The sequence below is a fragment of the Artibeus jamaicensis genome, unplaced genomic scaffold (assembly GCF_021234435.1).
Source record: "Artibeus jamaicensis isolate MK-2021 breed Jamaican fruit bat unplaced genomic scaffold, CSHL_Jam_final contig_233, whole genome shotgun sequence".
Taxonomy (NCBI): domain Eukaryota; kingdom Metazoa; phylum Chordata; class Mammalia; order Chiroptera; family Phyllostomidae; genus Artibeus; species Artibeus jamaicensis.
In genome coordinates, this window is record NW_026521486.1 from 22654769 (window position 1) to 22667996 (window position 13228).

The window sequence follows — 13228 nt, forward strand, 5'->3', positions numbered from 1 at the left end:
TGGATAAGTGGCAGACCTAGGATTTGAATCAAATGTGGGATCATTGTGATTCCCACACCAGCAAGTAACTTGTAAAGATCTGCTCATACTTTGTTTTTGCCTTTTTCTACCTCCTCATCATTATCCCTTGCTATTTGGGGTCTAAATAAAACATTTGAGGGAAAAATCTGAATCTTCTATTTTCCGAGTAGTTTTCTTCATAATGTTCAGTATTTAAGGAGTTTAATGTAGTCCTCTTCCTTTGTTATTTATAACTCCATAGCTTTTAGTTTATGTTCATTAATATTTATAATACGTATTTAAAAATTATATGGTTATATAAATGTGCTTACATTTATATATTTTTATTCATATTTACTTAGAGCAGTATTCAGAAAGTTTTGATATGCAGTTGTGATTGTTAAAAGTAAGTAGAACAGATTGATACAAATATTTGTCTTTAGCCTGGAGCCACTGTTAAAAAGAAGTTTATCCTTTTTCAAAGCGGACAGAGGGGCTCAGCATTTAAAAGCTTTGCCTGTATTACCAAGAATCTTTGTTTCCTTTCTTCCCTCTTCTACAGTAGTCTGTTGCCAAAAGACTACAATAAATGTTTATGGTTGGGTTCATTAACAGTGACTATATAATTACATATTTCCCTGTTTACCTTCTGTATAACTTTTCTTTACCGTTTCAGTAAAAATTGCTGATTTAGGCGTAAAGAAAACATAATAGGTTGGCTATAGTATTTCAACTTTCAATTTTCAAATCACATCAGGATAATAAGGAAAAAACTTAATAAAAACAAGTTTTTGTGCTATATTAGCAAAATAGAAGTGAGCTCTTAGGTATCAAATTAAATAAACCAGATGTGTTTGATTGGGGGTTGAGGACAAAAGGGTTTTCTCAAGTCATATTGCTAGAAACTAACAGTTATAATTTGCCAGCAACCTACTGCATTCACCATTGTAAACTTAGAGTAATGGAAAGCTGCTAATAATTATTAAGGTCTTAACATGTATCAATCATTTGTTATTAAGTACTTTACATGCATATCCCCCCTTCCATCCTCCTCCTCAAAACCCCTCAAGTGGGGCTAGGATTTTGTCCCAAGTTTCAGAGTATCTTAAGGTAGGTGCTCAGCAAGTATTTTTAAATGGATGGGTCCCTTGAGGGTATTTTGTCTTTTTATCAATTTCATGAAGTATTTCTCTTGAGCCAGTTTCTTTTTTTACTATCTTAGAAAAGCTATAAAAAATGTACTCAAATACACAGAGCTTGAATGTCAGCGTTTGTGAAATCTAAGGAGGTGAGTTATAGCTAGTGGCATCAGCATTCTCTGAATTTGATGTATCTTAACCTCTTTTTGCTAATTATTGTGATAGAGTTGGTATCTTGACCTCAGATTTATATAATTATTATAATTATAATTATATTGTTTGAAGACAGAAAAATGTTTTAAAAATGGACAGTGATGATTACTTTGCTTGTTTGCTTGCTTTGTATTTCTCCCTCTTTCTCCTTTCTTTTCTATTTAAAAAAATTATATTCAGTTTATCTGAACTAAAAAAACTATTCACTCATTTGTTCTCTTTTTTTAGAACACATGACAACTGCAGTGACGCAATCCTCAATGATAATGAGGCACACAGTTACAGATAGTAGTCTTCCTTTTGTTTCTTTCTGTTCCACTGATGAGGGTCTGGGAAAGGAATTTTTTTGGTTCTTCATCATTCCCAAAAGAACTTACCTTTGAAGAAAAAAATTCTATCTGCTTAGGATTAATAACTAGATAAGACTTGTAAACAAATTGGAAGAAAACAGGGTTACTGTGGATGTTAAAGAAGGATATTTTGATAACGAACACAAAATATGTCTTGTTAGAAATCTAAGTAGATGGGAAAGGCATATGCCTGTAAGAATGGATTCTTAAACAGTGGCATTTGCTGAGAATGCCCAAGAGATCCGTACAGTTGAAAGAGATGTCACTTTGCTTGTTCTGGCTCACATTCTTCTTTCTGTACCTGCTCTTTCCAGCCTTGGATCACCTTCTGTTGGCCTAGAATTACAAAATGTGTGTTTCTGTTGCTGGAAGCATTGGATTTCTTTCCATCCTCAGTAGTACCTTAGTAGTACAAAGTGCAGATCTGAATGCACTTTATATAAAGTACTCCCATGTTCTATTTCCTGGTGCAGCAGATAGGTGGTCCTCACTGGTGGTATGGCCCAAGCCTGGAATAGTTCCATTGTTTTCTTTTATCCCATTTCTTTAAAAAAGCAAGCACTATCTCCATTTTAGGAAAATGAGAATGTAATGCTTGAATTTTTTCTTGACAGTCGGTAATATCTCTTTTCCTGATCACTCGAGCCTTTCTTAAAACTCGGCCTTTTTGTTACCTCTGTTTTATTTAATGAGATTGATCATTCCCCCCGATAATGCTAACTCCTCTTATCTTTCCCAATAGTACTCAGCACTAGATTCCCCTAGTTTTTTGACTACTTTATTCCTCAGGTTTTTGTTTTTTTAATGAGATTCACGAAATCTTGGTTCTAGATTTCTCTGTTAACTTCTTTTATTTTGGAGTGACCGTTGAGGCAATTCAGTGCTTGAAGGCTAAGAAATGAGAATAAGTGTAGGATTGCAGAAATCTGTTGCTGCTGATCTTAAGATGCCCATAGTGGTGGCAGCACAGTGAATGATTGGGAGAACCCTAAGCCACTGGTAGAACCTTGTATCTGCTCATTACCATGTACCTACCCATAGCTGCCTCTGGAGAAAAAGGACTTCTACTTCTCTTTCACCTTTAAAATGTTATGCAATTATCTCTGGTTGATGGATTTTCAACATGGAATTCTGCTGGCAAGGGAGCATGGGAAATGTTCCTAGCTCCTGCCATATGGGGGGCAGGGACAGTGTAAAATATCAACAGACAGTATTCAGTACACACCCTCAGTTATCTTAATGAGAACAGTATGTAAACTCTTCAGCTCAGAATTTTCTGAGCAACTCCACCTTGTGAGATCAGAGCCATGGAGGAACCACAAGAAGACAGCAAGTTAATAGCAAAGCAAGGGGTCCCTCGGGAGCAGGGGAGGGAAATCAGTTCAGCTGAGGCCAGTTCTCAGCTCAGACCAGTTCCCATAGGGTGGTTCTGTGCGGGGTTTTTAAAGAAACACCCCACTCTGACCCCCTCGCACTATGGGGAGGTAGTCTTGAAATTGGTTACTTTGAACTCTTCTACTTTCTTCTTCCTTCTCTTCTTGGGTGTTTCTGTCCCACAACTCTGTAGTTCCTGGGATTCTTCCTGTGGCTTTCTAGCTCTAGTTCCTGGAACTTTCCTGTCCCTGGCTGATTACTTGGGTGCTGTCCCACCGTGGTCTGTTTGTTCTGATATCCTGTCATGCTGGCTGGGTGCCTCTATGCAAGGTCAGACCAGATTGTCACACTTCTGAGTATTTACGTGAAGGAAATTAAATCACTACCTTGAAGATATGTCTGCCACCCCCATTGCAGCATTATTTACAATAGCTAAAACATGGAAATAAACTAAGTTTAAATGGGTGGGTAGATAAAGAACATGTGGTGTGTATTATCTAGCCATAGAAAAGAAGGAAATCCTGCCATTTGTGACACCATGGATGGACTTCAAGAACCAGACAGAGAAAGACAAATATTGTATGATCTCACTAATATGCAGGACCAAAGTCCGTGATACAGAGAACAATTTGATGGTGGCCAGAGGCAGGTGATGGAGGGATGGGTTGGGATGGTATGGGGACAATGGGTGAATGTGGTCAAAAGATACAAACTTCTAGTTAGAAGATAAATAGGTCCTATGGATGAAATGTATAGCATGGTGACTGTAGTTAACAGTAGTAGTTTATTGTATATTTGAAAGTTGCCAAGAGAATAAATCTTAAAAGTTCTCATCAAAAGAAAAAAGTTGTTAACTATGTGAGGTGCCAGATGTCAACTAAATTTATTGTGATAATTTCACAATGTATACAAATATTGAATTACTATGCTGTACACCTAAAACCAATACATTGTATGTCAATTATATCTTAAAAGTTTGTGGCTTCACATATTTGACACCTTCACCTTAACCTGACCAACCTTATCTTTTTCCGCATTACATGAATACAAGTTACAATTTGAGGCAGCCATGGCTTTTACTGCTGTTTTTGCCCTATGATTGCTGCTGTGCCCATACTTTTGAAGTGTCACTTCTCTTTGCTTTAAACAAACACTATCTCAAGGCTTACGCTCTAACTCAGATGTTACCTTTCACCAATTTTTCGTGAATTAGAATTTCTACCATGTTTAAAAGGTAATACCATAAAAATTAATACTTAAGAGTCTCTCCCACTAGAATGAATGCTTCTTGAGTGCAACTGTTGTTAACATAAAAATTCCCAGGACCTAGCAACTGAGGAAAGAGGCTGACAACTTTAATATTACATTGGGTTTATTAAGGGAACTTACCTATGTGAAGCATGTCATAGCAGGCACTATAGGGTTATATAGAACAGGGCAGGATGAATAGGGGTACTGCGGTGTGACCTGCCTCAGATAAGGGAAAATGCCTTGTATACTTTACCTGGGGAGGGCAAGGGTCTGTTGCAGGAACCAGCATGCCTAGGACACAGGGGAAGCATTGGACAATTTGTGAGGGGGGTTATTGGGAAGCAGTCTCTGTTCTTGATCGAATCTAGCACAGGTTTCTGACAGATAGCTGTCATGGTATAAAATAGTTTCTCCTCCACAGGATAGTAAGTACATTGTCTGCATTATTTATCAATCTAGTCCCAATTTTTAAAATATTTTTAATTTATTTTTAGAGATAGGGAGCGGAGAGAGAAAGAGAGAAATTCTCATCTATGTGTGAGAGATACATTGATCTGTTGCTTCTCGCTTGCTCCCAACTGGGGACCTGGCCCGCAACCCAGGCATGTGTTATGACTGGGAATCAAACCAGAGACCTTTTGGTTTGCAGGTTCTCAGGCCATCGCTCAGTCCACTTACCCACACCAGCTGGAGCTCTATTTCCAACTTTTAGAAAAGCATCTGATGCATAGTAATTGCTCAATAGCTATTAGATGGACCATATGGCATATTTATAAAATAAAATTTAATTTAGGCCCCTAAAAAAGGAAATAGAGCTGTATATGCACTGACGTAGAAAGATATGCTATAATTTTAAGTAATGAGAGAAAGTGACATAAAATAACTTAAACACTTTATTCTAAAAATTATATGTTATTCTATGCTAAGATTAACAGTGGGGAAAATAATGTATCATCGACATGAAATACCTATGATGTTGGGTGGGAAGTGAATATGTTACATACAAGGGTGGGCAAAAGTAGGTTTAGAGGGTTTTGTTTGGAAAATAGCACCATAATCAATAAATACATGAGTAAACTTTTTTTGCATATTCACAACTGTAAACTTACTTTTGTCCACTCTTGTATTTTTGTGTTTCACAAGTATAAACAAGTAAATAAACTATTTTTAAATGAAAATAGTTTGGCCCTGGCTGGTATAGCTCAGTGGATTGAGGATAGGTGGTGAACCAAAGGGCTCCGGTTCAATTCCCAATTACAGCACGTGCCTGGGTTGCGGACCTGGGCCAGGTCCGCAGTGGGGGCCAGGTGAGAGGCAACCACACATTGATGTTTCTTGCCATCTCTTTCTCCCTCCCTTCCCCTCTCTAAAAATAAATAAACAAAGCCTTTAAAAAATGAAAATAGTTTTCTTTAAAATTTGGGACTTCTTTAAATAGAAGAGTATTGGATAAAATTTAAGGAACTTCTCTTTTTAAAGTATTTTTTATTATAAAAGCATATGTGCTCATTTTAAAAGAATATAAGTAATAGACTTCTGACCAAGATGGAGGTGTAGGTAGACACACTGGGCCTCCTCACACAGCCAAAATTAAGGACAACAAAAATTTAGAAACAAAAACACAACAGGAACAGCCAGAAAATTGAAATGTACGGAAGTCTGACAACCATTCATCCAGACTGGTAAGAGGGCCAGAGTCTGCGGGCAGTGGAGAGTGGTTGGGGCGGGAAAAAGTGGTGGCTGGTGGACCTGGGCGCAGGGAGGCAATGAGTAGACCCAGTGAGGTGTGCAAGGTACCTGGCTGACCATGGTCACACGTTCATGCTCAGATAAACCAGGAGAAAATGAGCAGTGAGACAGACTGCAACCCAAGGCCCCAGTGCCAGGAAATAAAGCCTAAAAGCACAGATTGAAAACACTTGTGGGGGTTGAAGTGCCAGGCGAGACTCCCAGCCTCACAAGAGAGTTAGTTGGACAGACCCACAGGGTCCTAGAACATACACAAGCCCACCCACATGGAAACTAGCACCAGAAGGGCCCAATTTGCTTGTGGGAAGCGGAGGAAGGGACCGAAATCCAAGAGATCAGAGTAAGCACCATTGTTCCCTCTCTGACCCTGCCCCCATATACAGCCACAACCCAGTTACTGGGTCGCCCTGCCCTGGTGAACACCTAAAACCTCGCCCCTCATACATAACAGGCATGATCAGACCAAACAAACAAAAAAGGCTCAAATGGAAGAACAGATCAACACCCCAGAACCAATACTTTTAAGCGACCAAGAGATAGTCAACCTATCAGATACACAGTTCAAAACATTGGTGATCAGGATGCTCACAGAATTGGTTGATTTTCGTTGCAAATTAGATGAAAAAATGAAGTTTACACTAAGTGAAATTAAGGAAAATGCACAGGGAACCAATAGTGATGGGAAGAAAACTGGGACTCAAATCAATGAAGTGGACCAGAAGGAACAAAGAAACAACCAAACAGAAAAGAATGAAGAAATGAAAATTCAAAAAAAAAAAAAAATGAGGAGAGGCTTAGGAACCTCCAGGACACTTTTAAACATTCCAAATCCGAATTATAGGGGTACCAGAAGGGGAAGAGGAAGAGCAACAAGTAGAAAACTTATTTGAACAAATAATAAAGAAGAACTTCCCCAATCTGGCAAAGGAAATAGACTTCCAGGAAGTCCAGAAAGCTCAGAGAGTCCCAAAGAAATTGGACCCAAGGAGGCACACACCAAGAACATCATAATTACATTAGCCAAGATTAAAATGAAGGAGAGTTCTAGAAGCAACAAGAGAGAAGGGGACAGTCACCTACAAAGGTGTTCCCATCAGACTGTCAGCTGATTTCTCAAAAGAGACCTTACAGGCAAGAAGGGGCTGGAAAGAAGTATTCCAAGTCATGAAATCCAAAGACCTACATCCAAGATTGCTCTATCCAGCAAAGTTTTCATTTAGAATGGAAGGACAGATAAAGTGCTTCTCAGATAAGGTCAAGTTAAAGAAGTTCATCATCCCCAAGCCCTTATTATATGAAATGTTAAAGGGACTTATCTAAGAAAAAGAAGATAAAAAATATGAACAGTAAAAAGACAACAAAACTCAGTTATTAACAACCACACCTAAAACAAAAATAAACTAAGCAAAGAACTAGAACAGGAACAGAACCACAGGATTGGAGATCACGTGGAGGGTTAGCAACAGGGGAGTGGGAGGAGAGAGAGGAAAAGGTACAGAGAATAAGTAGCATAGATGGTAGGTAGGAAATAGACGGGGAGGGCAAGAATAATATGGGAAAGGTAGAAGCTGAAGAACTTAAGACACATGGACATGAACTAAAGGGGGGTAATGGGGGGAAGGGGGTGTGCAGGGCAGAGGCGAATGAAGGGAGGGGAAATGGGATAACTATAATAGTATAATCAATAAAATATATTTTAAAAAATGAATATAAGTAATATAGAGAATTACATGGAGCAGTGTTAAACTTCCCTATTCTATCTTCTGCTTCCTGCTTTGCCATCCACTCATACTCAGAGAAAGACATGTTATTTATCCTTTCATATATTGTCTATGCATATGCAAATAGTAAAATTATTCTCAGATTTAGCTTTTTTTTTTTAAGTCAATACCACATTTTTTTTTATTGATTATGCCATTACATTTGCTCTATTCCCCCCTCCCTTCCCCTCCACCCTGCATACCCCTCCCCCTCCATTTCCCCCTTTAGTTCATGAACATGTGTCTCAAATTCTTTAGATTCTGTATTTCCCCTACTATTCTTACCCTCCCCCCTATCTATTTTCTATCTACTGTCTATACTACTTATTTTCTGTACCTTCTCCCCCCTTCCCCTCCTCCCACTCCCCTGTTGCTAACCCTCCCTGTGATCTTCATTTCTATGGTTCTGCTCCTGATCTAGCTATCCTCTTAGTTTGCTTTTGTTTTAGGTGTGGTTCTTAATAACTGTGTGTTTGCTGTCCTTTCACTGTTCATCTTTTTTATCTTCTTTTTCTTAGGTAAGTCCCTTTAACATTTCATATAGTAAGGGCTTGGTGATGATGAACTCCTTGAATTTGACCTTATCTGAGAAGCACTTTATCTGTCCTTCCATTCTAAATGAAAGTTTTGCTGGGTAGAGCAATCTTGGTTGTAGATCTTTGGTTTTCATGACTTGGAATACCTCTGTCCAGCCCCTTCTTGCCTGTAAGGTCTCTTTTGAGAAATCAGCTGACAGTCTGATGGGAACTCCTTTGTAGGTGACTGTCCCCTTAGCTCTTGCTGCTTCTAGGATTCTCTCCTTCATTTTAATCTTGGCTAATGTAATTATGATGTGCCTTGGTGTGTTCCTTCCCGGGTCCAACTTCCTCGGGACTCTCCGAGCTTCCTGGATCTCTCGGAAGTCTATTTCCTTTGCCATCTTGGGGAAATTCTCCTTTATTATTTGTTCAAATAATTTTTCAACTGGTGGTTGTGCCTTTCCCCCTTCTGGTACCCCCTATAATTCGGATGTTGGAACGTTTAAAGATGTCCTGGAGGTTTCCAAGCCTCTCCTCATTTTTCTGAATTCTTATTTCTTCATTCCTTTCTGCTTGATCATCTTTTTCTTCTGTCTGGTCCTCTCCCTTGATTTGAGTCCCAATTTTCTTTCCATCACTATTGGTATCTTTTGTATCAGCATTCATTTCAATTAATTTAGCTTCCATATGTTTCTCTAATTTGTGACTAAAATCCACCAGTTCTGTAAGGATCTTTATAACCAGTGTTTTGAACTGTGCATCTGAAAGACTGGCTATTTCTTCATCACTTAGGTCTATCGGTTCTGGGGCTCTGAGTTGTTCTAGAGCCATTTTTGGGTTATTCGTGCTGTTTAGTGAGCGGAGCGAAGCCTTAGTTGTTTACCAGGACGGGGCGACCCAGGTCGCTGGTTTGTGACGCTGTGTGTGGGGGCGGGGTCAGAGAGGGAGCGATGGCGTTCCTCTCCGCTAGCCCAGCGCATCCAGTCACTCAAACGCCTCGGGTTTGCTTATCCGATCCTAATTTTGCGAGCCTGCTGCACCGCGCGGGGGTTTCCCTTCTCACTGGTTTCTCCGCACGTAAATGCGCGCAACTGAGCGACCCACCGCGCCTATTCCGTGTGCGCTCCGGCAGCCAGCTCGCTGGCGATCAGCCCTCGGTTGCCTGCGCGCCCCGCGCACCCGCCCCGGGAATTTTTTCTTGCTAACCTGCTCCGCTTCTGGCCTCGCTCCTCGTACCGGTCCAGCCGAGTATCTAGTTGTCCTTTGGACTCCGTATTGTCGATTTTCCGTGTGGCTTGGTTGTGACTGCTGTTAAAAATAGTTGTTCTTAGATTTGGTTGTGCACAGAGGCGAGGTGGACCCTCCACCTACTTCTCCATCTTGGCGGAAGTCAGATTTAGCTTTTTTAAAATTCAACATCTGAACATTTTTTCATTTCTGGTTATGACACTCGTTTTTTTTTTTTTAAATATATTTTATTTATTTATTTTTCGAGAGAGGGGAAGGGAAGGAGAAAGAGTGGGAGAGAAATATTGATGTATGGTTGCCTCTCATTTGTCCCCTGCTGGGAACTGGCCTGCAACCCAGGCATGTGCCCTGAATGGGAATCGAACCGCGATACTCTGGTTTGCAGGCCTGCGCTCAATCCACTGAGCTACGCCAGCCAGGGCTTTGACACTCGTTTTAATGGCTGTGTTGTATTTCTTTTTTTTGGCATGTACAATTATTTATTTCACCTGTACAGAAGTTTTTAATCATTAAATTTTCTTTTTACAAAGAAATACAATTTAAGGAGGGATGTCTCTTTGTCTCAATGAAATGTTAATAACTTAGTATGTTTAATTTTGTGACTCAAGCTGTGGTATATTTCTGTTCCTCTCTTTTATTATATATTTAATTTTAATGATTTTGGTTTCCCTTTTGCATGTTTCAGGTCTTCGGATCAATGGAGAACTAATTACTGCCTACCCCCAGGTGGTGGTAGTGAGAGTACCAACCCCTTGGGTACAAAGTGATAGCGACATCACTGTTTTGCGCCACCTAGAGAAGATGGGATGCCGGTTGATGAACCGACCTCAAGCCATCCTGAACTGTGTGAATAAGTTCTGGACATTTCAAGAGTTGGCTGGTCATGGTGTTCCTTTGCCAGATACTTTCTCTTATGGTTCGTTCACTAATATGAATTTGTAGCTTAAGTGTTAGAAAAGTGATAATTTTGAGAGCCATACTAAACTGACAGGGTTATGTGATATAAGAAATTTTGTTAACGTGAAAGCACTTCGTATAGAAGTAACTGTGTATTAACAAACTGGGCAGACTTATGAGTCATGTCTTAAGATTGGTTCCATGCTATGTTTAGAATAAACTTAACAAACTTTTCCTGTAAAGGGTCAAATAGTAAATTTTTGGGTTTTCCAGGCTCTACATTTTTTTCTTGTGACTCTCGGTAATGATATTGTAGTATGAAAGCTGCTATAAAAAATGCTTGAACAAATGAGTATAGCTGTGTTTCAATAAAACTTTATTACAAAAAAAGGCAGTGGGCCAAATCTGTCCTATAGACCCTAGTTTGCTGGCCGTTGTGGTAAAAGATAATAGAACTTGATGAGTTAATTTCTGTTAATGTGTATTGCCATTTTCATGATAATTCATAAATATTTTTTATTAAGAAAATGACAGTATACTAGGTATGCTGTGTCTGTGGTACAGGTTTTTTAAGGCCAAAATGCTGTGTATCAATATTCTTATAAAGTACAATGAAAGTATCACAGCAATGCCAAATTGCTGTAAAAGCTCCTAGTGCTTACTTGTGTTATATTTACCTGTTCATCTATCAGAAGCAAAGAAGTCAGAAATGGGCACAGGTTACTAGACTACACTGTGAGTAGCACTGCTATAAACAGTGTTGATAGATTTTCTGTCTTACAGGTTTTCTAGTTTGGAAAGGATAAGATGTACTTTAAATCAGTGTAGTTTTTCATAAAGGTATTTCTCCAAATAAGTGTTCAGTAGAATGCTTGCAGGGTTAACCAGGCTATAAAAAGTAATCCCTGTCTTCTTTTAAAAAATATTTTAAAGAAAGAAGGGAAATCTTCAAGTTTGTATGATATATGAGACAGCTGCTGTTTTTAGGAATTTTACGAGAAGAGACAATATGAATAGTTTGAGAATTCTGTCTTCCTGATGCCTATGTCATGACTCTGTAATTCTGGTTTCAAGAAAATGGAAAGGAGGAAAGGGTTAACCAATTTAAATATTACCTATGCTCTGATATTGAAGGTTGAACTTAAGATCATCCTAATTTGTGTAAGCTGCAAATTTATGATATTGTGGTTTATGAACTCTGTCCTGGTTTAGTTTTTCTGTATCATCACGTTAATATTTTTTTACAACTACAATCCATTTTTTTGCACTAACCTTGCTGTTGTATCATGTGTTCCTAGGCAGTAAAAATAGTAAGAAGTAAGACCTAGCACACTGGTACAGAGTAGCTCAGTGTAGAAGGAACTCTAGTTAATAATAGAGATAAGAAAAATTAATTTGTGTGTTTGAGAGAGAGAGGGAATGTGTGTACATGTGTGTAGCATCTTCAACCTTGGATGAGTCTTCTCAATTGACTCGTCATTTTGTTTCTTAATCCAAACAGGGAGTTGAATATACTAAACTAGATCTTGAAGCTTCTGTTAATTTTAGAGTGGAAGATAAGGTATAAAAGCATGAAAAATGGTATAGAATTAGGAGACATTGTTTTAACTGAAGTATACTTAATTTCTTTAGATTGGATATTAGAATATTTGTATTTTAAGATTGCTTTTTTCCATTTTAAAAGGCATGGTTGTCATTTAAAACAGGGATGTTAAACTCATTTTCACTGGGGGCCACACCAGCCTCACGGTCACCTTTAAAGAGCCGAATGTAATTTCAATTTTTTTAACAGTTAGGGAATAGTTACATTTATACAGCCCTAAAATTATTTCAGCCCTTTGAGGGTAACTGCAAGGCTGATGTGGCCCCTGGTGAAAATGAATTTGACATCCCTGTTTCAAATTGATACTTAATTGTTTTTTCAGCTTTTTTTTATTACTCCAAGAAAAACAAAATTTAATCATCAGGTTCTTAACCTCCTACTGCCCTTTGTTGCTGACATTAGTGTAGATAAAAGCTGTCACAAACCACCTTTGTTGCTGCTGTTTTTAAATTTCTTTTTTTCTTAAACCAGGTGGTCATGAAAATTTTTCTAAAATGATTGATGAAGCAGAAGTATTGGAGTTCCCAATGGTAGTGAAGAACACACGGGGTCATCGAGGTGTGTATGAGTTGTTGCTATGGTACATAATTTCGAAATTTATGTTTGAGAATTAATATGGGTAGTTATACAATATAGATTTTTTAATCTTAATCAGATCAAAGCAATTACTGCTTTGTATTTCCTCATGGTTATTGATTAAACAGTAGTCTTATCAATAGAAATTTATAGGCTTTGGAGCAGGGCTTCTAAAGAAAAAGTAGAGGGAAGTTGGTGCATGGTACCTTAAACTTACAGAATGCTGCCGTGAGTCTTTCAGTTTGGCTAGAAGCTATTTCTTCCATTTAGTGATTATACTAGAAATTTTAAGATGCATACTTAATTTAGACTGAGTCCCAAGTTAATAAATACCTTTTTAGCAAGGCCAAGGAGCTTATATCACTGACTCCAGTCATTCCCTCTCCCAATTTGTATAGTTCAAAAACTTAAAATATAGGGCAAAAATACACAGCTTTAGAAGACAGTGTATGAAAGTTTTTAAATGACTTCAGATTAAGGAAGGATTTCTTAAGGCATAAAATGCTCCATAAAATCCAAGTATTTCACAAGGTTTAGTGCTGTGACAGGG

At 38.5% G+C, this 13228-nt stretch overlaps 1 protein-coding gene across 16 annotated transcripts in view; it reads left to right on the forward strand.

Annotated features, from left to right (window-relative positions):
* The window catches only part of RIMKLB (ribosomal modification protein rimK like family member B), a 130643-nt gene that overhangs the window by 102913 nt on the left and 14502 nt on the right, over positions 1–13228 (forward strand). For all 16 annotated transcript variants that reach the window (XM_053661685.1, XM_037167802.2, XM_037167801.2 and 13 more), the window contains 2 exons: positions 10288–10518; positions 12574–12660. In XM_053661685.1, coding sequence (XP_053517660.1) covers positions 10288–10518; positions 12574–12660 — 318 coding nt within the window. The remainder of the gene's footprint in view (positions 1–10287; positions 10519–12573; positions 12661–13228) is intronic.